The 26,826-nt window shown below is 39.0% G+C and overlaps 1 protein-coding gene and 1 long non-coding RNA gene across 11 annotated transcripts in view; one reads left to right on the forward strand and one right to left on the reverse strand.

Annotated features, from left to right (window-relative positions):
* SLC24A4 (solute carrier family 24 member 4) overlaps positions 1 to 26,826 on the forward strand; it is a 98,778-nt gene that overhangs the window by 64,978 nt on the left and 6,974 nt on the right. For 4 of the 10 annotated variants that reach the window (XM_083838883.1, XM_083838881.1, XM_083838882.1 and 1 more), the window contains 8 exons: positions 492 to 545; positions 1,585 to 1,727; positions 6,642 to 6,811; positions 8,819 to 8,963; positions 20,261 to 20,427; positions 22,628 to 22,742; positions 24,821 to 24,933; positions 25,603 to 26,296. In XM_083838883.1, the coding sequence (XP_083695009.1) occupies positions 492 to 545; positions 1,585 to 1,727; positions 6,642 to 6,811; positions 8,819 to 8,963; positions 20,261 to 20,427; positions 22,628 to 22,742; positions 24,821 to 24,933; positions 25,603 to 25,860 (1,165 nt within the window). In that variant the 3' untranslated portion in view covers positions 25,861 to 26,296. Of the gene's footprint in view, positions 1 to 491; positions 546 to 1,584; positions 1,728 to 6,641; positions 6,812 to 8,818; positions 8,964 to 20,260; positions 20,428 to 22,627; positions 22,743 to 24,820; positions 24,934 to 25,602; positions 26,523 to 26,826 lie in introns of those variants that run through there. The other 6 variants (XM_083838878.1, XM_083838877.1, XM_083838876.1 and 3 more) reach the window with 6 other exon arrangements.
* Positions 10,003 to 24,926, reverse strand: LOC310900639. Its single transcript, XR_014585288.1, has 3 exons — positions 24,797 to 24,926; positions 20,954 to 21,068; positions 10,003 to 20,254 (listed from the first exon to the last, which is right to left on the reverse strand). It is a non-coding gene; the product is annotated as an uncharacterized lncRNA (long non-coding RNA).

The following is a 26,826-nucleotide window of genomic DNA, read 5'->3' on the forward strand; positions in this document are numbered from 1 at the left end:
TAAGTGAACAGGCTATACATAAGACTTGAAGGACTCACACATACAGGGAGCATAACCGAAGTTTTTCTGCTCTTACCCTAGTTGTTAACGTTTAGGGAGGTACTAGGTGTCCTACAGAACAGTGCAAGGTGGGATTCTAGTGGAAGATGATAGCTGTCTTCTGAAATAGTCTTCTCAGAGTGCCTGGCCTGTGCTTCGGCACTGAAATGACAGAATGCCTTGGCATTGTGATCCTCAGAGAGCAGCTCTGGTTTCAGTCTGTGTAGCACATTTCTGAAATACATGCGTTACATTTTTTTTGCAAGTTTATTGGAATGTGGGAGTCTTGCTGCCCCCATTCTCCTGAGACACCATTAAATCTTAATGATGTGAATCCTGTGTACACAAACGTGACTTGTACTAGATATTTAATGCACATTCCTACATAAAACTTGTGAAGGATACAGCTGTTTGAGTGGCCTTTAACGCTTTTTTTTTTTCGTCTCTCTGAGGTGGGAAAGCCTTATACTCATCATTATGTATTCATTCTACATACTTATCATGAAGTAAGTGCTTTTCTGTTCCATGTTGCCTTTAGGTGTTGGTTGACCATCATTCTTTTGGTGTGTTTTTGTCCTTGGCCCTCCTCCTGAGGACAATGCAACTAGTCACGTTACTGTTTATGATCCCTTGCATTTTCATGCTTTATCAGTTTTGTTTCAAGTATGTGCTCAGCCAGCAGCAAATATTTTCCTGCATCCTTTTCATAGTGCACTGAGGTGAACTAGCTTTCAGAAGTAGTTGAGAGGAAGTGTCACTATACAAAGATTGTTGAAAAAGTCCACAGCATTGTAAGTGCACAGCATGTCAACTATTACACATACTCTGTAACCTCTGGAGAACAAAGCCAGACAGATAGACAGCTAAGTATGCACTGATCTTCAGACTTTTTCATACAAGATTGTGTATGACATCCTTCTTGTGTACTGTCACAGCCTCTGACAGGAGAGGCAGAGATCTGACTGCTACTGCAAGGATCTGTGAGTCCACCTTTAACTGGAAGTTGCTGAGACTTCTCCCTTGGTGTCCTGCCCTGACAAACTAGCCTTTTTGGAACCTCAGCCTCCCTTCTCGCCTACCTCAGGTCTTAGCAGAGTTCACTGACAGCACTCTACAGTCCCATCCTAGTGCTAAAATTCTTTCTTTAGGTTATGGTCAATGGTCCCAGAAATGCTCAATTGCCCGCCATGGGGAACATTGTACTGAGAGAAACAATGAGGTGACTTGAGAGCTGGTGCAGGAAGAAAGAGCCCATTGTACACTGAATGTCCTGACTCCAAAATCCACAACTCCAGTGTTCTGCCTTCACTGAATCTGCTCTTGTGTCTTTTCACATTCTGCTGTATCTCATGAGAGAGGTACAGCTCTTGCTTTGCTATTATCTTGCCAATGAATTGGATAGTCCTTTCTCTTAGCTTCATATTAGTTGTCAGAGAACACGCATCTACGCTTTGCTGCTTGCCTGCATAAGTTGTTCTCAGACACTTAAAAGTTTGACGAGGAAATGAAACAATCCAGCCTTTTCAGACCTTTTTCCACTTTCAGGTACAATGTGAGGATGCAAAATTTCTTCACCCTCAAAAGCAAGAATGTTGGAAATGGTGACACGGTCAACAATGAGCTGGAAGATGGTAATAAATGTTATGCCTCTAGTTGTGATGACCCATCCATTCCATTACTATGCAAAGGTAAGGCTGAGCAGACAGGACTTGGAAAAAAATAGTTCACAGGATATCCTTTTTTTTTCTCTTTAATGCTGATTAAAACAGTGTTACTATTCAATCTTAAGTAGGAATATTTATTCGATTAACTTGAAAATTCAGCAGTCAGATCACCAGTTGAAAAAAAAAAATCAAAATTTTATTTTGTGGAGATTGGAGATTCTGAAAACAAGCTGCTTTGCACATGGGCAGTTTTGTTTCCTTTTTCTCTCCTGTTCAGTGATGAGCATACAACACTGTGAAAGAAATATTTTTTTTTTGCCAGGAAGAAGGTTATTTTCACTTAAAAAAAACTAGTTTTGGACTAAAAGCTGAGGCTTGGGTCTTGATGGAAAGACATGCACAGATCAGTGGGCAAGAGGGATTACATGTTGAGTTCAGATCTTCAGGAGACTGGTTTTGACATGACTATATAGTTCTGCATACATTGCCAAGCACATACGTAAAATTGAGAAATGCAGGTTCTTTGCAGTCTGTGCCTTTATCGTAAAGGGGAAGAAGATGATACCTATCTTCGGGTACTGAAGGTAAGGAAAAATCCATGGGTATTTTTTTTTTGATAACTTTGTTTTTATCATTGTCTTACCCCTTCTCTCTTTCATTCCTTCTTTTCTCTGTAGAGCAAAATCATTGCTACATTAAAAGCTCAAGCCATATAATTCAGTGAGCTGTTGAGCTACTCTTAATGAGTGAGGTCTCCTTGCTGTGTTCTTTGCAAACATCTCACACTCTGGGAGACTGAGCTCAGCAGCAACGTAGACATTTGGAAATGTCCTCATTTAATAAAAAATAGCGGCAAGCAGGAATTTGTAGCAGATGCGGAAAATCCTGCTGTTTCCTGCTGTTAGTGTTTAGATGGGGTTTAGTGTTTCAAGGTAGGTAGTATCAAAAATTTATACAGTGACAGCACTCTGGTCTCAGTTATGGTGTTTAGACAATAGTTTAATATTGATTTAAAAATACTTCTCAAAGTAGCATAATTAAGGGAAAATGTCTTTGAAATATTTTGATTTCATTTTACAATGAATTTTTGTGAATATTGACTGTGATGTAGTGAAGTCCATTGCTTGGACGTGGAGATACAGTCACACAAGGTTTGGAGGATACCTGCTAGGGAATTTGTTACTGATGTATTCCAGTGGGGACACAGGAAAAAGGTGATCTAGCAGTAGAATACAGATATTAATGATTTTTACTTCTGAGGTGTTTGTTGGGTTCTGATGTCTTTATGTGTGATTTAAGCTGTACGCTTTTAAGATTCAATCTCTATAGCCACTCTGTGGTAAAGGTATGATAACACAGACTGCTTGCCTGTCCACCTATTTCCTTTTCAGGAAATGTGAAGATTATTTAATGCTTGTGAAGAACATGTAGAACTTTTAGGAGAAACAGCAAGAAAGCTAATGAAAGCCTGGGCTCATGAGAATGATTTTTCTACTAGTTGCTGTTCTCAGCAAATTTCTTTAATTTTCTTAAAAGATGCACTGAGACTGCAGTTCACTCAAATTCCCTTTGCCTTCTCCAGTACCCATTACACAAATATATGCTGCATTGGAGGGACCGTTGTTCGCAGTGTAGATAAGTAGATATTATCACAGGTAAAGAGTGGAGGACATGAATAAGAGGTTAAGGAGATGATGGGGTTTGGAGTTGGCTGTCGGAGAGGAAGACGGCAGTGTTAACCTAGCTGCCCTGTAGATGGGTGCATTATGCGTCAAGAAGCTGTCCTGGAAAACTGTCACATGGCTCCCTGTTCTTCATCTCTCCTGTTGGATGAAAATCTGCCCTGTGATGTGTGCTGCATCAGTGACCCGCTGTTAGTTGACACCTGGCTGGCTTCACAAGCTGAGCTGCACTTTCTTCAGCAGCAGCTTTCAGAAACAGCAGCAGTGTTAATAACTGGGAGAGAACAACTAGAGCTGTCCTCTGCCTTATCTCCAACCAGTGGTTAGCAAGTTTCAGGATCCGCTGAAAAACCTCCCTTGGCTTCACCAAGGTGTAGGTCTAACCATAATGATTTTTCACAGGGATGAAGTCTGATTACTTCCCTGCAGAAAACAGCTTCTTTCTTTGGGGGAGGAACATTTGTCCTACCAAGGATGTTTTTTCTGTTGCTCGATGTGCACATAAAAGGGGAGTTCGCAGTATATACTATACAGCTCTCTTCTATGCTTGTAAGTTTTATTACTTTCCATAGCTTCCAATAGTACGTTATAAAAGCTCCCACTACGGGAGTTTCGCAGAGAAAAAGGAGAGCTTTTCACCTGTCAATTTCAAGGGCAAGTTCTATACACATGGGTGAAAGCAAAGTTTTAGTACTTTTTGAATAATGTTTCATTATAAAATGCAAACGTGTGGCTTACTGCCCTTGGGTTTTACTATACTGACCCAAATTTCCACCAGGTGGCATGGTTCGATGTCTGCCTAAAAAGAGAAACTCGGAAAAATGTGAGTTTCTGGACAGTGTGATGTGGATACCTGAGGGCCAGATCAGGACTCAGCTGAAGTCAGCAAGAAGCTTTCTGTTGACTTTGACAGGGCTGTTGGTGATGACCCTTTGTGGTGAGGTGGAAGTTTAGATACTCTGTTAAAAGGAAGAGCTGTTCTTAGAAGATATTTGTCTGAGGAATATCACAAAGGAGAAGTGAAAAGGCTTTTCACTGTCACACATTTGTAAAGACGTGGGATTTTTGCAATTTTTAGATGGAGCCCATTTGTTTTGTATGGGGCCAAGATATGTATATTTATGGGCATATGGAGTGAGACTGAAGAGCTGTTAAGGCAATATATGAGCAATTTGCTGCAGAAACTCAAAACAGCTGCAGTTAGTCATATATGTATATATATATATACAGTGATATATTTTACATCATTGCTGAGCTTTTATCAAAGCTGAGTATGTTTTGTTACTGTCTCCTTATTGCTTTAAGAAGCAGTTCCAGAGTAACTGCAATGCTTTCATGCTTTTTTCACAATGCTTTAAGAAACACTGTGCAGACTTGACTGAAGAAACTCACTTGAGAGCAATTAATCTGATGATACTGTTTAAAAGATGTCTGACCTTTTCTCCTTACCAGGATTGCTGTCAGACATTGCTTTTTCTTTGTCTAACTACATACAGCAAATGTTAAGCTACCGTGGTTGGGTCATCTTCTGTCAGGCCTGGTTTCCAGGTAGCTTGCCTGGCTATATATAGTCCTTCACAGGAAAAGCTGCTGCGCACTAGCTGCAAAGTCATTGGAGTGGCTGGGCTTCTCATTTGTATGATCAGTTGCAGTACTCAGCAAGGTTAATTTGTTTTAAATGTCAGAAGGGGGTGGATAATTGCTCCTTTATGTTTGCATTACCAAATGCAAAATGACTACTAGTTCTGTTCTCTGTTAGAGATTTAGCTGCAAGGCGAGACTACAGAGTGGATTCTTGGAGAAGGACTCATTTCCTTGTGGAACCAAAGATCTCTTTATGATTCCTCAGGTGACACCAGTGTACTCACTGAAAACTCTTTTAGTGAATCAAAGCAAGACACTCAAATGCAAGAGGGTAAAAGATGTAGCCATTTACATCTTCATTTAGATGATTCGGAGGCTTGCTGGGTTTTTCTTGTTGAATAATGATGGAAGGATACTTTAACTTCAAATATGTCAGAAGATGCTTTGAGACAGCAAAACCTTTATTGCATGATGTGAGTTACTTGCCTGCATGTATCCAGTCTTCTTCCTGAAAAACAAAAATATTTCATCACTGTAACAATGTGAACAATAACTATGTAGATTTGTGTGTTTAGAATAGGTCCGTTTTAATTCCTTTGTTTGAGTTGAATGTTTCCTTAGATTTCCTTTGCTTCCTGGCTGGAATCATGCACTAATAATTATCTTTCACTTCTACCTCCTAAATTCTCTTCCTCTTCTTAATGTAAGTAACAATATAAAAGGGGAGTGGGAGGGTGAAGCTAAGCTAAGCAAAGCAGTAAAAAAAAATCAGCAAAGAATTTTTTTTTCTTAACGTATTATTACATGTAATAATTAATATTTATTGCAGTCATATACATATCTTCTGCCCTGCTTTCTAACACCACATGGGTATGTCTCCTGTCTGCTGAGCCTTGCTCTACGTGCTACGTGTAGTCTGTAGCATTTGTGAGGATATTGGTTTGTTGTTAAGCTTTCAAAGTCCTTGCCAGTACTTGTGTTGATTCCCAATATAATTTTGTCTCTCTGTTTGTGTTCTTACATCACAGAACAAAGCTTTTAACCTTGGTACAATCCTTTATATTAGCAAAGGTGTACTTAAGACGTGATTTTTTTTCTGGACAATTGCTGTTTATCATCATTTCAAGTCTTGTCATGTTAAAAATACTGATAATATTCTGTGAATTCTTTTCCAAAAGGAGTGAGCGCAACATTAGGGACTTCTGGATGTGCATCAGTAGCTATTAAGCACCCTAATCCAGTAGGATAGCTTTATAGGTTTCAGGAGTGCAGTCTATGCTTTCACAGTGCATGTGCTTCTGGAAAAGGCTTACAAAGCTGTAGTGGGACTTAAGCACAGAAAACTGGTACTACAACAGGAGTAGCTGGGTAAAAGCTCTTCCCACCAATCTGAGAGTGGGTTGGTAGCTGCCTTAGTGGAGTGAAATCCCCTTTCAGCATGTAGTCTAAATGAGGCGCACTGCTGATGAACAGGTGTTTCTGTTGAGGTGCACCACTGATGAAGCAGGTATTTCTGCAGTACCAGGCTGCAGAAATATTGCAGGAAAGTCACTGGATTTACATTCAGGCATTCAGATTAACGTTACCCCTTGCCTGGGCCTAAAAACTATGGATCTGGGCGACAGGAAGGATGGGTCTTACCACAACTAACTCTGTCCATTGTGATCATTAGTGAAGGGGATGCAGCAGTATGGCAAAAACAGTGTTGTGATGGTGGATGAGATCATCTGCTCCAGTCCCCCCAAATACCGGTTCCCTGAAGCTGGGTTACGGATTATGATTACAAATAAGTTTGGACCACGCACCAGAATGCGGATGGCAAGCCGACTCATCATTAATGAGGTAGGTTCATTATGGAAACAATAAATGACTATGAAGCAGAGAGAGTCATGCTCATTCTGGAATTCAGATTCTGCACTGTTTCTAGAGGTGGGCTAGTAGCCATGTCACAGCAGATGTGAAGATGGGTTCCCAACTGGCGGTACTGCTTGTCTTAATGGGAGGGTAGTCACAGAGAGACTCCCTTCTCTCCCTGCCAGAAGATATTTGTTTCAATGTGTGCACATTCAGATTTTATCTGCAGCAGAAGAGTTGGTTTTGACCATTACAAAAGTGGTCAAGCTAAGAAAAGGTAATGGACAGGCTAACCAACAAGTGGTTAAGAAGTGCTCTTATATGAGCACTATGTCACACCACATCAGGATGTGATCACATCAGGATCACATCAGATATTTTCCTGCCTTTGTAGTCTTCATAGTTGTCAGCTCAAAATGAAAATGGACCAAAATCTTTTCATGAGGGGTATTTGCTCCAAAAGGTTTCAGTTAACTCTTAATTAATATACTGTCACCACCATATATTGCTAGTTTCATACCTTGCAGCTGAACTGACAGGATTGGCCAAGTGACACTGTTCTCAGCTTGCATGAAGTACTTTGGATGAAATTTTCAACCTGCCAACCCTGGCTTCTTTAAAGGCAGGATTTTATCCTTTGCTGCCTACGATATCAAATATGGGAGGTTTTTACTCTGGCAAATAAATTAATTTCAGTAATTTAGGAAATACAAGATTTAGCAAGTTCCTAGAATCTGAACATCATAACGCAGTTCATGTGTCTCCCCAGCATTATGAATACCCCACTGAAGGAATGCAGTACTCTAGTATGTTTGTAATAAAAGCTCAATTTAAGAGTAAAACAGTGAAATATTTTTAGGTAGTCAGCTTGTTGGTGTACAGTCAACAGCAGGGGAAGGTCAGATAGGGCACACAATAGCAGTTGTCTCTGTTAAAAAAGTTCTCTTTTTAAAGCAATTCATTGGTCAGAAAAAAAATATATTTCTTAATGGCTGTGTGCCCACAGAGCTGATACTTGCTTGCTGTTCAATATCTGCAAAAAGTGTTCTCTATACCAGGGCATTTTGGATCTATATTCTTATGTATTCTCACTACCAAGGTTTTGCAAAGTATTCAGATACAAGTTTTCTCTATTTTTAATTACTGCGTGTTAATACTGGTTTCAGATTTCTTTTTTTTTTGGCTGATGTGTTGTTGCTTTATTTTTCAAGACAATTGAGAGGACTTCTATGAAGTTGCAAAAATTTGTCATTAAAATAACAGCAGTTATCAATCCTGCATTATCTCACCTAACAAACTATTTTTATTTTCTGCAAAAGTATGAACTTGTTGTTACATCTCACATTCTCCAGTGTAGTAACTGGTATATATAATGACATTTAAAACCTATCACTGTAATTGTGCTACATACTATGAATGTAACAGTCTTAAACATGTCTGTATGGGCAATATACAAGCTTTGTGAGAGCTTATATACTTGGACAAGGACAACAACAATCAATCTTTTTTTCTGAAATAGTACCCTAGGAGCTTTATATTTACCTCAAGGAATGGGGATGGGAAGGAGGCAGAAGAGTTTGACCTGAGTAGGAGAGATCTCAGACAATGAGTCATTTGTAAGCCATCTTTAGTAGTGTAGAAACGTCTTGTTACCACTAGATTATGGTGCTGTCACTGTTATGAGTGGGAATTGCTGAGTGAGAATAACTGAGTGCTTCAGAATAACCATGCTTATTAAAACATGGTGTGTAAGAACAGATACCGCAGCTTTCTCAATCATGGTTTGAAATGCTCATGCCACTAATTTTGAGTTGCATGGTTAACACTGACATAAAGACAGAAAGGCCACAGACAGTTTTGTTTGTTGCTGAAAGAGGAAGGCAACACAAGAGAAGCATCAAAGCTCACATGACTGGGGCTGGACAGAAAGCAAAACCCAGGGTTAAGGAAGTCAGGAATAAAACTTACGGTAGTTTTGTCTTTTACACTGTGCAGCGTCAGCGGTTAATCCAATCTGCTAATGGCTCAGGCAAACCACTTCAGAATGGGAGACATGAAAATATTGAAAATGGGAACATCCCTGTGGTGAACCAAGAGGAGGAAAGTGAACAGGACAATCTATCTCCATTTTCATTGCCAGGTAAGTTTTATTTTCCAGATGTTTAAAGCAAGGAAACAGAAGAGAATTAAAATGCCAAACACTGGGTTATAGGAGTAGACAACATATGAAGGCAGGAGAGGAGGAAAGGGTTTGATTTGGCTGCCTGGAGGCTGGATTTGATGACAGTAAAACAGGACTGGAAGCTACATGATTAAAAGGAGATCTCAGGAAAGTGTTTTCCAACCATCATGCACCATAGTGGTAGAAGTGCCGGTTTGCCAGAAGTAAAGAGAAAGCAAGTAAGGCAGGTGTGTATTCAAAAACTTGTCACACCGACCTGACAGGCATTGCGCTGTTAGTAATTTTGAAGTGAACAGTTAATACTGGTCTACTGGGGATTACTAGGACAGAAGCAACTAGGTATATAAATATATAATAACCTGATGATATAACTTGAATGTAGGGGAGGTTTGGACAAAGAGGAAGGACGTTTTAAGGGGAGAAATAGTGTTTAATGTTTTTTAAGGTAATTAAAATTCTTAGAGCAGCATTATCTAATAATACCTTTTGAAATTTTTTGGAAACTCTCTGGTGTGAAGGGCTATATAAAACCAGTCTCACTATGTTGGAGCCCACATAGTACATTACAAGTTGACTCTCCCTCAGGTGTTTTGGAGATTAGACAGCAGAGATTAGATAACCTATCACAGGTATGTAGTCACTGGTATTCCCTCACACACTTACCGTTTAACCCCAGTATTACTTGGCGTAAATTAATATCACGTGCAGAGAAGAAGGAAGAATTTTCCATGTCTTACATGACTTTAATTTCTTCGAGGTTCTATTTGCTTGACTTACCGTCATTTTGGAAGAGATGTTTGTGACAGAGCAAACATTGAAGCATGCTGTGTAAAGATTGGATAAAACCATCTGTTTTAATGTGTTACTGGACTATGTGCTATTACAGGAGCTTCTTACAGACAGCAGTTGCAGGCTTTCATTGGGGGTGAAGAGTGGAAGCAAACTGATTCACAAGAAAGGCCCATTAGATGCATTCCTGATAATCAATGACAGTATGAAAAAAATATTTATATTCTATGGTGGAATAAATGGATTCAAATCAGCAAGGTACTTGTGCACACACAAGCATGTTAGTAATAGTAATAATAACAGTAACAGTAATGAACAACTTCCAAAGAAGAAAAAAAGGCGTCCTCAAAACATCTTAAAAATGCAAGTTTCATTGCAAGTGTTGGCACAGATTTTTTAACTGAGTTGTTTTTCGCAAGTTTTTGGAATCAAGTTTTAATTAGGGCAGTGCAATCATGCATTTATTTTTATATTCCTGGACAATGCAGAATTCTAACATGTGGCAAACATTGCCTGAAGGCCAAATTGTCATATTTGGATTTGTTCAAGACTCAGACATCTTCCCTATGAATAAAAAATAGACTTCAGAGTGGAGCTTCCTGAGTGTTTGATATTCTTAATAGATCAAATGTTTAATAGACCAAATGCCTTGATCTAAGAAAGGAGTTATGAGTTATGTCATTGACCTTTTTTTAATGCAGTTTTTCTGCATTTTTGAGAAAGTCTTTCAAGGTAATTGAGGTGTAACAGGCCAAAGTGGAACCATTGCTGATACAGTTACACTGGAATGGAATAAAAATTCAGCATGAACTCAAAGAGTTTGTGTAAAAGTGGTAAAGTGATTATTTAAAATACTCATCATTATTTTCAGTTGTTGTTACTCCACTGTTGTCTGGAGATGAGTTTCTATTGGTTGGATCATCATTCCTCAACTGTTATCCTGTACTTCAGTGCCTGGTAAAATTATGGAGAAGATTGTACTGGCAGTTATTGGAAAACACTTGAAAGATAATGCAGTCATTGGTCACAGCCAACACAGGTTCTTAGGAGAAAAGTCCTGCTCAACTAGCTTAATTTCTTTTTATGACAAAGTTACCCATCTAGTTGACCAAGGGAAGCCAGTAGATGTGATCTTTTTGGATTTTGACAAAACTTTCAATACTGTCTCTCACAGTATCCTTCTGGACAAAATGTCCAGCATACAGCTAGACAAGTACATAATATAATAGCTGAACAACTAGCTGATGGATTGGGCTCAAAGGACTATAGTAAATGGAATTACATCAGACTGGCAGTCAGTCACTAGTGGGGTTTCCCAAGGCTCCATTTTAGGGCCAGTTCTCTTCAACGTTTTTATAAATGAATTGGACGCAGGAGTCAAATACAATACTAAATAAGTTTGTGGATGATACTAAATTGGGAGGAGCTTTTGACTCCCTTTCGGGTAGAGAAGCCTTGCAGAAAGATGTTGACAAATTAGAGGGCTGGGCAATCACCAACCATGTGAAATTTAACAAGAGCAAGTGCCGGATTCTGCACCTGGGATGAGCCAACCCTGGGTATATGTACAAACTGGGGGAGGAGAGGCTGGAGAACAGCCCTGTGGAAAAGGATCTGGGAGTTTTGGACAACAGCAAAATAAATACGAGTCAATACTGTGCCCTGGCAGCCAAAAGGGCCAAAAGTACCATGGATGCATCAAGCCTGGCATTGCTAGCCGGTCAAGGGAAGGCATTGTTCTGCTCGGCTCTGTGCTGGTGCGGCCTCAGCTCGAGTACTGTGTGCAGTTTTGGGTGCCACAGTATAAGGACATAAAATTATCAGAGTGTGTCCAAAGGAGGTCAACTGAGATGGTGAAAGGTCTGAAGGGCAAGACGTATGAGGAGCAGCTGAGGTCCCTTGGTTTGTTCAGCCCCGAGCAGAGCAGGCTGAGGGGAGGCCTCATGGCGGCCTGCAGCTCCCTCACGAGGGGAGCGGAGGGGCAGGCGCTGAGCTCTGCTCTCTGGGGACAGCGACAGGACCCGAGGGGACGGCATGGAGCTGGGACAGGGGAGGGTCAGGCTGGGGGTTAGGGAAAGGTTCTGCACCCAGAGGGTGGTCGGGCACTGGGACAGGCTCCCCAGGAACAGGCCTGCTGGAGTTCAAGAAGCGTTCAATGCTCTGAGAAATGTAGTTTGACTTTCAGGTATTTCTGTGTGGAGCCAGGAGTTGGACTTGATGATCCTTGTGGGTCTCTTCCAACTCAGGATAGTCTATGATTCTATGATTGCATTCTGACAGAGAATTCTTCTAATTTTCCTTTCAAAAGTACATTTTTAATAACCTTGAGGAAAATGTAAAGAAACAGCATTATTCTTTGTTGCTTAAGTACTATGGCACAATCAGTAGCCTAAAAAAATCCTGACATTTGAAACTGGCTTTAGAGAAAAGTTTCCCAGAATCCCCTCTATTTTTCTTTTGATATATTTTCAGGCCAGGAATAAGGCACATACATTTTCTAAAGATCAGAACTTCATGTATTCTTTCAATACATAAATAGCTCTATGAAGAATAAGCACTGAAAGGACTTTCCAAGTCAACTGCTTGCAGTGTGATAAGTAGAAAATTCACTTTTTTTTTTTTTTAAGAACTGCAACAGAAATGGCTATGAATTAGCCCAACCCTTTTTTTTATTCTGCAGTTCTTTAGTCACCTTTTTTAGCCTAGTTTGGATTTTGACTTTCTTTCTTCAAATTATATGTTCTATATATTTTTGAAAGAACATTTTTTTTCTGAAACAGAAATAAACATAGATGAAGTTTAAAGCATTGCATCATCTTGAAGTAATGTCCTGTTATCATTTGCTATCTGAAAGATTTGCTTATTCTTTTCCTTTATACCCTATGGTGGTGCTTAGTAATAAAAGTAGAACTTCAGTACAAAGAAATAGAGAAAAAGAACATTACATGAAAACAGTCCTAACTAGTCTCTTGCTTAGATTCCATATGTCAAACATACAGAGATATTCACCCCCAGGGTGTGGCTCAGGCCTGTCTTGGAACAGGAGGCAGTACATAGTTTTTACGGAAACTACATATGTTATCATGCAAACCAGCCTTTGCCTTTGGTTTCTATGTGGGAAGAAATGTTCTCTTTAAAAGAGGAATTCCTTTTTTGACCTAACTGTAAGGCCATGAGTAATTATCTTCCAAGACAAAGGTTCATTTGATGCTCTACTGTTCTATTACTCTACAGTTGTTTGGAAACAGGTCTTAAACTCCAGGGGAAAAAAATGAAAAAAGGATGAGAATAAAACAGGATGAAACCGAGCAAACATATGTTGACAACAAAATGATGTATAAAAGCCCTTGCATAGCTCAGTAGTGTTTTAGAGCCCAGACTCAGAAAAACATTTCTGTGCAGCTCTTAATGGATGCTTAAATCCCATTCATTGTCACATGTTCAAGATCCTTTAAAATACTCGGTGTTCTCAGCTCCTGCTGGTTTCACAGAAATGAAGAATTCCTTCTTTTATAGGATTGGACCATGGATGCTTTATGTAAGTCATGATGGTGTTAGCTAAAATAGGAATATTAATTCCTGGAGCTAAAATAAAACAGAAATAAAGGAGATTAGCAATCCTGCCCATTTTGATATGGATCCAAAGTACAGAGACAACATGTAGGAGAGAAGCAAAAATTAATAGCATCTACTAAAAACGTAGAAAATGTTCATACTCAGGTCAAACCAAGTGTTCACCTACCCCAATATTCCAAATCCAACCATGACTTTATGAAGAAGTCTTGGGAAGAATGGGACAAGACAAGTTTATGTGATATTACCCTGAAACCAATTCTGCCCTTCAGCTATTTTCAGCTCAAGGAATTTCCTGGACTGAGTGTGATTTTTGAGCATTAAAAAATCCTTAGTGTATTTCTTCTTCATTAATTTGCCTAGTTCTCTTTGCAAACATTAACACCCACAACATCCTTTGGCAAGGAGTTTACTGCCTCCTTTTACTAGCTTTGAACCTGGCTCCTACTAGCTTCATTTGATGTCTTCTTTTATTGGAAAAGACAGTGAACAAAATAAATCCCATGTAACTCACTGACACTTTGGATGCTGTGGACCTGTATGATATCCCCCATGAAATTGTGTGTCTTTGAGGCTGAGCTAGAGACAGAAAACAGTTCCACGTGGAAATCTCTCTAGTTTATATCTCTGCAAACACTGATACAGAGAATTCTCTGCAACAGCCCTGTCTTCTCTCAGTGCTCCTTTATACTTTGATCACCAGTGGCTCCAGCATGCTTCCTGCTCCTAATGTATTTGAAGTAAGATTTACTGAAATTTTTGTTCTTCTTTGTAGTTGTTTCTCAAACTGTTTTTCTCTCCTGTTTTATGTGCTTTTGCCTAAATTCAGAAACATGACTGAGTTAGGAAGGAGCTAGTTCCCATAGCTTCTTGCATAAGAGAGAAGTTCTTCCAAGAAGACATTTGAGAGCAGGACTTAACTGCTGTATTCTGTTTTTTTTTTTTTTTTTTTTGCAAGAGCTTTCCCTTATCCACTGGCTGTGTAGTGGTACATCTACCACAGAATTTTATTTCACAAGTGTGTTTCTGGGGCAGATCTCAAAGTTTTTTGCATGTACTGCAGTTTGATTTGCATCGTATTCTTGGAGCTCATGAACCAGACTCCTTTTGTAGAAAACTAAACTGGAAAGTGTGTTCCAGGGGAGCAACTAATGTGCTCTATGTAGGAGGAGGATATGCAGGAGAAACTGGCAGAAAAAAAGGCACGGATTTAATTTAGTAACTCTATTATGTTTGCTCATCGCTTCACTCTGAAAGAGTGAAGAGGAACTTGAGAAAATCTATAAATTTCAGTTCTCCCTTAAAAAATATTGATAAAGTAGAAAGCAAGGGTAAAACATAAAAATAAACCATGCCAAAATCTGACCAAGTCAAACATGGTATAGTGAGCACGCTGCTCGATTACTTTTAATTGTTGTTGAATATTGTCCTGTGTAAAGCTATAGGAACTCTGAGAGTAAAGCTTGTTTCTGCAGATGGTGCAAATTCTTTTTTTTCAGGACCAGTTTCCAGTGTACCAAAAATGTGTTTTTAAGAGAAAATTATTGGCATAAATCGGGGTATGCAAAGTGTGGTAAAGGCACAGGCTCAGAATAGAAATCTGGGTTGGTTTGGGCAGATCTCATGGTCTGGAATTTGGAACTTGTATTCTGGAAAATGAAACTTCCGAGAAGAGCGTTAGTATTTTGGAAAACAGTCTGTTTTGGAGGAGAAGTAAAACCTCGGTATTTTTCACAGGAAAAAGAAAAAAGTTTCCAAAGCTCTGTTGCAGAAGAATTAAAATAAGAATGTTTTAACATGTCAGCTGTCCGCTTGGAGGGCTGACAAAGGTTGGGCTTTCTTGGACACCTTTCTGTCCACTGTGTAGGCTGGCTCCAGCATGTTAATACAGAGAGTCTCACTTCCACGCCTCCTAGGGAAACTTTCAGAGCTGAAATCAGTAAGGATTTTCCAAGAAGGTGGAGGGGCAGCTTCCGTGTCAATTTTCCTGACAGTGAAGTAAAAAACATTTTCTTAGAAATTTTTGATTTCTCAACAAAGGCATTTTCCAGTTGAAAATAATTCTGATGGAAAATTCACAGTGGATCCAGTTTATTATATCTCTTTTGGTTGCTCCTATCTTAAGTCCCATACTTGGACAAAAGATTATATTCCCCTGTTGTGTTTTGGATACAGCACATGCTCAGGAATGAATTAAGCTTTCAGGTTGGCTAATTTACGTATACTAATTTTTTCTAGTCACTCTCAGTGCTGATGAGCCACAGCAGTTTCTAGCAGAAATGTGCTCGCTTTCTGATTTATTACAAAGCTCCCAATGTGGAGGTGTGTATGTTGCTGCTGCACATTTTCAGGTCAAGATTTGAATTAATATTGCTAATGATATGTGGATGTAAATTTAATCTTTGTAAATATAAAGCCTAATTAAGACCCAGGGGATGGGTGATTTAAAAATCACTTTTCATTGGGAAAAAAAGTGTGTTCATTTTTTGCTAATGGAAAATAGTAGATAAATGTAAAAAGATAAACATTAAAAAAAAAAAAAGGAATTTACAAATTATGAAGTAGAGCACTGAAAAATTCTACAGCAATAGACATCCTAGGCCAGCCTGGAAATGCCTTGCTTTTATTGTAAGTTTACTGTTGTCAAAAACAAAACAAACAAAAAAAGCAAGCAACCAACCAACCAAACAAGCAAAATCAACAACAACAACAAAAAACAAACCCAAACTTCAGAAAAATAGAAATCAGCAGCAAACTCCAGGAAACCTTCCTCATTTTGCAGATAGATTAAATTAGAGAAAACTTTTCCTGTTTTCAGATTACCTTAAATTAGGAATGTATAGGATTTCATAACAGTACAGTTAGGAAAATCCCATATGCCAATTAGACTCATGCTTTTCAGGGAAGTTATAACATTTTTTAGATCATTCATCTACTAAATTGCATACAGAAGATTCCCCTTTCACACTGGAAGATGTAGACGTGTTCTGAAGTAGCTAAAATGTGGAGTAGAGGTCTGTGCTTGATTGCTGTCCTTTTAAAGGGAAGACTAAGTGACAAAGCTGTCAAATTTAAGTGATTTAAATGTTTTAAAGTAACTTGGATCTGCTCCTGGCAGTGTAGTTGCAGTCTGTCTTCAGCAAAAGTGTTTTCTGTGCAGTTTATTGACTAGGGCATGTAGGCTGTCTGCGCTATGTGCATTTGGAAGTTCTGTTTGAGGCTGGCCCTAGCTTGGGCCCATGGACTACACGCTCATTATTATTTGGAGCATTGTAGGTGTGTGCCTCTGGTTCAGCTGTATACCTGTGGAATTTCATTGGTGTGATCCAAGGCAGTCCTGCATCACAGACCAAACTCCAATAAATGGGGAGAGCTAGGAGATTTACTTCAAGGGTACAATCCTGATCTGAATGAAAACACAAGGGTAGTTTCACGCCTTTGTTCAAGTTCGTCTCTCCGTGGTGTGAAGGTTGCAAATAGGATAGTATTTTTCCTATAAAAAGGCAACTTCTGTAGTGCCTTAAGGAACTATTCCTTTCCTGTCAGTGCTACAAGGTGTGCTGTTAACTTCTTTCACCAGTACACTATCTGTATGTGAAAGTGATTATTGTGATCCAACCTCTGGAAAAAAGGGCCCAGAAACGTACTGACATTTACCAAAGGGCTCTTTGTGGTAGGGCTGCCCTTTATTACACGTTTTCAGAAACATTGTAATCAAGCTCTTCTATAATGATGTGTTCTGTAATAAAGCAGAAATATTCTCTCATTATAGTCGGGGTGGGGGCTCAACAACCAACATATGCCTTTCCTCAGCTACATGAGTTGCTGGAGGAGCCTTCAGGCCCACGGTTCACAGGAGTGCCATTAAAACAACTGAGCTCACATCTTGTAATGGGACTGTTTGTGTATTTTTACAGAGCAGCTATGTATTGAATAATAGCCTTAATGAGGAGGATAATTTTCTTCCTAAGCAACAATCACGAAACAATTTGTCATGAACTAAAAGCCTAACACAATTTCACAAATTTATTGCTAAATCTCTTTAATGATTATTTTAGAGTGGGCGGTCAAAAACGAAAAGCAGCACAAGAAATAGTTTCAAAAGTGCTAAAGAAAATGAAATTGTCAATCTGGATATTGTTTTTGTATTCATTTTAGCCAGGTGAAGTGAATGGAAGGCATCAGGTTCATGAGGAAATGAAGTTTGGAGGTTGCTGCTAAACTTGCTGAATTCTTACTAAACTACCGTGTCTCAGCAGAAGAGCAGACTTCCTTAGCATTGGGTGCCACACAGGTTCCATGACCCAACACAGTAGGAGCTGAAGAAAACAGCCTTGGGCAGAACTGAGGTCAGCTATCTGAAGGCTTGTAAAAGCTGGCAAGCCCTGTTGCAAAAGAGAAGCCAGTGTAAGGTGTGTCAGGTAGGCTGCTTTGTTCATGATAGTTCGGAACTACTCCAGGCCAACAGCCAATGGCCAGTCTCCTTCTCTGTTAACCCTACAAAATTATCCTTTGTGTTCCCCAAAGTCTCAAGCCTGGTTGTATGTGATGAGTGCAAACATCACTTTCACAAACTATGTAGCTCTAAAGAACCATTCTGACCCAGACTCTTGTGGATGAAGCATCACCAGTAATAACTTTTAAATCTGACACACGTCCATTCAATCTGAACAAAGATATGGGACAGGCAAATAATTCTCCACCAACATTTCTGTTTCCCTGGGTATGAGCAAGCACAGCAATGCCAGTGGTAAGGCACTGTGAATTGTCACAGTTAAGTGTTTTTTAGGTAATTAAGGACATCAGACAGGATCTCTGACACAATACATGTTCTCCAACAGAGGCTGAGAACATCTGTTGATTCCCTATTTGTTCTGCAGGCAATTTTGTTTCTCTTATTCATGTTATTGAAAAGACAAATGGGCTGAATCTCCTGTGTGTAGCACCTCTGAAGTCAGTCATATTAAGCCAACATCAGATCAGAATCAGATCCATAATTTTTTCCTGTCAAACTGTCGCCCACTCACCCTGCATTTGGAATTAACAATGGGGAAATTACCAGCCTGGGCCATGCTGACTTGTTTGACTATGAACCAGGCTTAGCAACATGGGTAGACAAAGAGTAGAAATTAACCAGCAGGAGTCTTTTAATGATCCAAACCAAAACAAATAAAACAGAAGGAGGTATAAAATACCATAGGATATTTACAGTCTCATTAACAGAGTTAGTGAGATGTGAGCTAACAAGTGTCATTTCTTTTTCTGGACAGACCAGAATGATTACTGTTTTTAGAACCTGTATAGCAGTATATGTAAGCAGAGGGGAAAAGGGCTTCCCTGTAAAATCTGTGTTGTGTTCCCAGTGTCATGTAAAAATTTAGAAGTAGAATTGACGAAGGAGACTTTAGTAGCTTTATGTGTTACAAGTTCCACAGCCACAAGCTAAAAGGGAATAAAGAGCCAAGCTTAGTCTAAGGTTTCCTGGTGGGATCCTGGCATCCTAGAATTTACAAGGATATCTCAAGTTAAGGAGCTGATTCATAACTTAGCCCTAGAATACATACCTAAGTAAAATGAAGACCTGCATTTGCAGTTTAATTCAACTATTAAGGAGCCTCGTAAATTACAAAGATGTTATTAATTTTAAAAGGTTTAACTTTTGATTTCTTTGTATCTGGTGTACATTGCTCCAGAGGACAGATTTAATTCTAACTGAATCCATTGACAAAAACTTGCATTGAAAAATCCTTAATTCCAAAGTTTTTGCAGAAAGAAAATTCCTGGTGAAGCTGATGGGAGTTTTCTTAGCTGCCCTTCATAATTGAATTAACTTCACTGAAAGACGTATCTGATAATTTCCTTCAGTGTGATTACCCGTTATATTAAAAATGGCGTATTTTATCAGATTGTATACATATCATTGTCAGTTTATGATGGAAATCCTTACTAGCAGAATTCTAAATCTATGTAAGGAAAACCCAAACAAAAACCACTGTGCAGTTGCCTGTGCTACTTGGATTTATCCTGATCAACAAATTTGTTATCGTACTTGCAGGATACGTTATGAAAGGTAAGTAAGTGCCACAGAGATTTATGACCCAATTGTAAAATAATTCTCTTATTTGTATTGAGAATTACATGCACATTTAAAATAATACACATTTTTTGACAAATAAGAAGGCATGTACTTGTCTTCATCAATAGTGACATTTGTCTGGTATTGCTCACCTGTTGATTTCAGGGAGTTGTATGATGGAAGTCATTGTCTATAGTCTTGTTTTATGGAGGATAAGAGACTAGCCCAAGGTGTGCAGTTGGAGCGAGTAACGAGTCTAGGTCTCCTAAGTCCTAGTTTGAAGTTCTGCCCAAGTGTCCACAGCTGGGTATGTGAAATGAGTTTATCATGTTCACAGGTTGGATCTGTGATTCAGTTTTCTTTGAAATTATTTTCTGTAGCTGCACAGAAGTTGCAGGTCATTTTAACTACAAGGATTTCCATCTTCCTTTTAAAAAGTCATGCTTCTTTATTGTTTGTTTGTTTTTAATTGTGCCTTTGAATTAATAGTAACAGAGGTATTTGAAAGAGCAACAAATTAGACCATTAATTTTGGTTTTAGAAGTAGCCATACTTTAAATCCTCATAAATCCTACTTGGATTTACATATACTTAGGGAGGCTTAGCCTTAAGATTCTGGATATGCATGCAAGGGCAGAATTTGGTTGAGATTGCAAACAGAGAGCAAGCATAGATGAAAGATACACTGGAAAATGAGCTGACATGCACAGTTGTAACCAGCTTTCAGAGATCTCGTCATCTGCTGTATTCAAAGAAATGTGGGCCTGGGATAGTGATGAAAAAAATAAACTGGTTCTTTCCTTTCTTTGTCCTGCAGATGGAAAAATGAACAAAGTTAAATGGATTTTGACGTGGCCATTGATATTCTTGCTTTTTTGCACCATTCCAAACTGCAGCAAACCACGCTGGGAGAGTTGGTTTATGTTCACATTTGTCTTATCCACTCTCTGGATTGCCTTGTTCTCCTACTTCATGGTGTGGATGGTAAGCACATGTAGCAAGATGTGCTGTACTGAGTGAAATGTGCATCACAAAATAGATCATAGACTTCTGTATATTTGTTAAAGACATAATCATGGTGTAGTCTCTTCAGTTTATACTCTTTATTATTATAATTTTAGCATTCTGCTACTCTTTCCTGCACACACGATTGGGCCTTTACTATATAGGCCCAACACAGTGCATGAAGGTGCCAGCTTGATTTTCAAAACAATGTGAGCAACCACATCCTACTAATGAAAGGGAATCCAAGTGGTAGCATGCAATTCACAGCAGCTGTCCTGAGACACCTTTAGAAATTTGGCTGTAGGCTCTGATACTGAAACATGCTGAAAAGGCAGATGGATGGCAAAATTTGAAGTGCTGTAAAACACCTCGAGTAGAGTGGAATAATGCAAGAAAGTTCTTCTTAGTGAAGAGTATTATGCTTGCTTGTATGCTTCCATTTGCCCTAGATCTGTGAGAAGTAGTATATCAGGTGTATTAATTTGTGACCAAGGAGCACACTTACTTGGAGATTTGAATAGCTTCCTTTTTTCTTTCTTTCTTTTCTTTTTTCACTTTCTTAAGTTTACGTTTGCAGTCAGAGAATAGGCATGAATAGGAAAGCGTCCTCAAAGTAGTTTCTGTGATGGAAACAAAAATAACCATAATTTTGAAGTATAGAAAGTTACCTTTTTCTATTCTAAAAGATGCAAGCCCAAGAAGTTGTATATACCTATCGCTAGAAGATAGGATGTGCTGCCAAAGAATTCATATGCTCATTTTTTCCTTTTAAAGGAAAATATAGTGAAGAGGCAGTCAGCTTGTTTCGTGTTCAGACTATGCATATGTCTTACACATATACACACTCATAGCCACATATATATTCTTATAGGCATATATATGGAAGACTTTTTGTTCATGAGCTCTTTACCTGCAAAATATTTTTGGATAGAGAACATCTCTGCCTTCTCCAAATGTGTCAGACATTCGCAGATTGCTTTACATTTATGCTTCCTCTCATGGAAGATTCCGTGTTTTCTATATACTTGATGCACAATGTTTTGCATTATAAAGTAATCCCCCACTCTCTTAACGTTGAGAAATCCATATGCCAGCCACTCATTCTGCCTGGTATAATGGTGCCAAAGCCGTACATTCATTTCATACCATATGTCCTTTGTCAGACCATGCTCTGTACCTTGGTTCCATTTGCAGAAGTCCCTTTCACAAACAAGAGACATACACACCAAGGCTCCAACACCTCTTATTTTAAGACACACGCAGACCTTAATACTCTGTTACCACTTGCAGCAGGAGAATGATGCCTACTCCTACTTCTGAGCCACAGCTTGCTTCTGAGAACATGAAGGTTTGTTAGTGGGTTCCTAAAGAATACCTTTTCCTTGGCAAAGGGTCCAGTCTTCCTCCTGTAAGAGACTGGCAAACTACTTCAAGAAAACAACACAGAGACTTAAAGGCTTTCACCCTTAGCAGTCTTTGCAAGGAAGCAGCTGCCTGTTCCTGCTTCAGTCCTCTCGCTCTCACAAGGCCATTCCCTTTGCATGCTCAGCTGCCTGTTCAGCCTTTTCTCCTGACTCTTTTTCAGTCTTCTTTGGATGTTCCAGCTAAATACTATTCCCTGTTCTCTCCCAAGAGTTCTGCTACAAGCTTCAGCCCTCCCTTTAGCACTTTTAAAGCTGCATCTGGATTCTCAGGGGATAGTATAACCAGACACGCTCACTTTGGGATTATATCAGGAGTCATTCAAGAAAGTGTTTCCTTCTTCATGAGTTGGAGTATAATAAGTTCTTCGTATTTCTGGCCCTATATCACAATGTAAATTGACTCCAGTCCTCTTGAGAAAAGAACCAATAAGGATCTTGCCATTTTGAGAATAAAGTAAAAACAAAACCATGTCTGTGCTTTTCCTTAAAAAATCAGTATGTCCTATTAGAATTACAGAAAATGGTGCTTATTTTTTGCTCATAAAATGTTGAAGAATATGACCAAAGTACTTTTCCTTTTTACAAGGTTGATTTTAGGCTGGTTATTCCACACTTACTTCATTTGCAGAAATAGATTTGAGTCTAATTCTGCTAGGGTCCACACCAGAAATCAAAGTTAAGAGTCTGTCACCACTGTATTGGATTGAGGAGACTTTCCAAATGTGACAGGGTAACCTACTTTCCTCATTGTTCAGGTGACGGTGATCGGATACACGCTTGGGATACCAGATGTGATCATGGGCATTACTTTCCTAGCTGCAGGAACAAGTGTCCCAGACTGCATGGCCAGCCTAATAGTAGCAAGACAAGGTACTGTGCCTGCAGGAGCATTCCTGCAATGTTACATACTTCCTCTATGATTTGCTTCCTCCATACAAACAAATCCTCAATGCAATTTTATTCTTATTTATTTATTTATTCTCACTGTTTCAGGGCCCAGTTAAAAAATAAAATGCTTTGTTAAGTTTGGTGAACTAAGAAGTCATCCCTGTCCTGTTACTGTTTGCTTATTGAGACTGGGCACAGCCTAACATTCTTGAAGGTCATTCAAAACTCAGATATCCCATGCATGGTGTTATCAGTCCGGGTAAAGAGATACGAGCCAGACAAAACTGGAATATCAGCTATTAAAAAAACTGCATTGAAGAATATGTGCTAACCAGCACTAGTCCATGTAAAACTTGTACTGATTTTTAGAAGACCTCCTGAACCCAGGGGAGTGAAGTGGTTAAGATGATCTGGCAGAAGTGATGTTGCTCCAAGCATACTTTTCATCCAAATGCAGACCTCTTTCCCTTTGGGATATATGAATAGTGGCACTGGAAAGGCTTTTAGATAAATGTTAGCTATGTCTTCATCAGCTTTCCCACTGAAATTTTAAAATGTTTTCTCATGTATTTTTAACATTTGATTAAGGTTTTTTACTTTTTTTTTTTTTTGAGAAATGTCTGTAGCCGTATTCCTTCCTGTTGTTGAAAAACATTAAACCCAAAATGATCACCCTGTACTACAGGAGGATAAGAACAGCTCCTAATTGTATTCTTTTCCACCATTCTTATCTCCATAGTCTGTTTTTTTCCCAGATAATAAGATCTCCAGAACACATCACTGAGCAAATAACAAGAGTTCTGAAGTGATAAATTAAGTACCCCAAAGTCCCACATTTGTAGTTTGAGATAGAAATAATGATCTTAAATTCCACTTGATTAAAAAGAATGATCTATTTAAAATATTTCATTCTTGAATTTGTATTATCTCTTTTGTGCAGGAAAATCTCACAAAAGCAGAACAAAAGTATTCAGGATTCTTGATTCTTATGGAACAACCTTCCTACTAAATTAGCTTTCCATATGTAGTATTAAGTGAACAGCTTTTTGAAAGAACAGAAGGAAAACGTTACATTTTTTAATTAACAGAGTGCTGCTTTAAATCAGTTCTTTAGTATTAGGAGAAAGTACTGAAAGGATTGTTTCCTCTGAAAGTGAAGCTAAGCAGTAGCTTGGGGAAAAAGCAGCCCCTCTTGTTCAAGAACAGTGTTTTTCCACTGCTTGGAATCCAAGAAGATGATTACAAGACAAATTGCAGACAAATATCTAAAGAGTAGAGAGGGACACTGCCTTGAAAAGCAGCAGATCGAAAGCACAACCTTTCTATGAGCATCTCCCTTCATGCAGAGACTGTACCTGTGATCCGGCAGTGTCTGTCTGTGCTCTCTATACTCTAAGTATTTGTAGGATGCGTCCCATTTATGTCAGAGTTCCTCTTCCTTCCTGGTGTGGGTTTTGCAGAAAGGAGTCAATAGTTAAGCCAGTGCCTTGGGGAAATTAGACAGAGAAGAGTTCTTCTGCCTTCCTCACGTTTATTGATACTGGTGCAGAATGAGATGGCAGTCAGTGATGAGCATTAGGACTGGATTTTGAGTAATGCCTAGCAACTTCATCGCCATTTACTCTTATTATTAAATTTTTATTTCATGTCCCACTTGATGGTTCCTAAAGGGAAGTGACTGCTGATTAAACCCGTACCCCACAGAAGTGCTTAATATCTTTGACTCCCATCTGGTTGAGTTCTTTTCTGGACCACTTTTCATTATCCATGTGAGCTGTGTGTCCACAGACTAAATCCAGTAGCTAATCTGCAGGTTCCCCGTGGCTGCAGTCTATTTAGAACACAAGAGCATCAACTTCATTTTTGAACTGGCATTGAACACATAGGCTGAATGAATACCATGCACTCAGTAAAGCTTTCCAAGCCACAAAGAAGATGCAGACTCTGGCTAGTCCAAGGGGGCTTGGATCAATGCCAATCATTCCCCTTTAACTTCCTGTAGAACACTGAATTTTGATCCTACACTTTGTTTTTACCTGAAGGTTGTTTTTCCTTTGCAGGCCTTGGTGACATGGCAGTATCCAACACAATAGGAAGCAATGTCTTTGACATTCTGGTGGGCCTTGGTGTTCCATGGGGTTTGCAGACCATGGCGATTGATTGTGGATCAACTGTATGTATACTGGACATGTTTTTAATGTGTTCTTTTTCTCTATTAAAAAGCAATCAGTCAACCATATCCTAAAAAGAAAGCATGCAAATAAAAAACAACCAACCAAACAGCAAATGCTGAGCATGTATTGGTTTATGAATAAGGTGTTATTTCTTTGCCAAGGAACCAGGAGTTACATAAACAATTTTATTTCCACAAGCTGTAATTAATTCACAGTCTGCTAACTAGAGTACATTATATTCTATAGCAAAAAACAGGGCCATGTATGTCTGTTCATGTTACAGTCATTTTCTCACTGCACAGTCGCAAGCATGTCTGTCTTCCTGTACCTTAGTATTTTTGTAAGGCAAGAATAACGGCATATCTCCATCATGAGGAGATATAACATAAAATCCATTAGAAATGCTGATTTTATTTGCTCATTTATTTATTTCTATGGAGGTGGGATTCCTTACACATTTATTTTAAATCCTTAACCCTCCCATTCTCCATTATGATAAATCTGTCATGGGTTTGTATAGTTTAAAATGTGTAAGTCAGTCACTATTCAAGGCAGAAGGTGGAATACCATAAATCAGTAAATTGATTTCTGATCTCTAAAACACAATTATTATATTCTGAATGTTTTAAAGGTATCTTTTTTTTTTTTTTTTGGTCTAATTACCACAGGTTAAAATAAACAGTAAAGGACTGGTCTATTCAGTTGCACTTTTGCTAGGATCAGTGGCACTGACTGTAAGTATATGTGTTTCCGAATGTGACTCTTCAGAATATTCTGATTGCAAGATAATCATTAACTATTTACTTTACATAATCTGGAAGGAAAAATTGAAAGTACCTATTATCCCCAAAGTATCATTTCTTATAAAATGCCGTTCTTATAACAGTACCATGAGTAGAAGAGCTGCCATTGTCCTCTGTGACTGAAATCTGACATTTGGTGCAGAAGACATGCCAGATGTGTGTAGGTTCCCATTGATTTCAGTGTCAGTGTTGAAATTATGTGATCCAATAATACTCCTTTGCTCCGGTGTCCAGCTGCATACCCCAGGCATGTCTCTACTTTATGCTAGGGCAAGTCCCAGATATGTTTCATCCCTCTTTTTATCCTTCTATCTCTGATTTTCAAACCAGCCTAGACTAACGAAGTGTTATAGCCAAAACCCTTAATGAAGATTAGTCGGTGAGGACTGTGAACTTCAGAACTCTGAACAGGCATGCGAAATGTCACTCAGTTACCTTTAGAACACAAGACTTGTTAAGGTGAAACAATAGCTCTGTTTCAAAAGTCGATTTTGCTGGTACTTAGGGTTCTCTGATCCTGCTGACTCCCAGGGAGCCATCTGTGGAAAGAATCAAATCCCAAAGGTATAAAAATACCCATTTATACTAACATCTTACACTGGCTGCCTGTGGAGGCTCTTGTAGAGGAGGGGATCATCACGGGAGTTTCTGCACAGTTGCATGGCTAGGTCTTAGAAAACTCCACATCACCTGTGCACGACTTAAGTGGTGGAATGACTGTTCACTTTGCCACTAACTTCCTAGTGCCTCTGATAATAAAAGTGGTGGGAGCCTGTTCTTTTCTTTTTCTATCCCCAGTTCCATCATACTGCACGGTGCCTGTGAAACAACAAAGATGTATTTTAGACATTTGTACATGACGTTGCTGCATGCTTACTGGTAACCAGCACTTTGGAAAATATGTGAGGATTATGCAGATGTGTTCCTATGCTAGCCGCTCAGGGTTTTCTGAAAAGACTCTTTTCAGCCATATCATTTGAGTTCAAAGCATCTATTGTCTCATTTGTTCTACTGGATACCCTGATTCCCCCAGATCCTCCCCCAGAAAAACTCTTTGGAGAGTAATTGTTCAGAAGCACTCAACACCAC

This window comes from Anser anser (assembly GCF_964211835.1).
Source record: "Anser anser genome assembly, chromosome: 5".
Lineage (NCBI taxonomy): Eukaryota > Metazoa > Chordata > Aves > Anseriformes > Anatidae > Anser > Anser anser.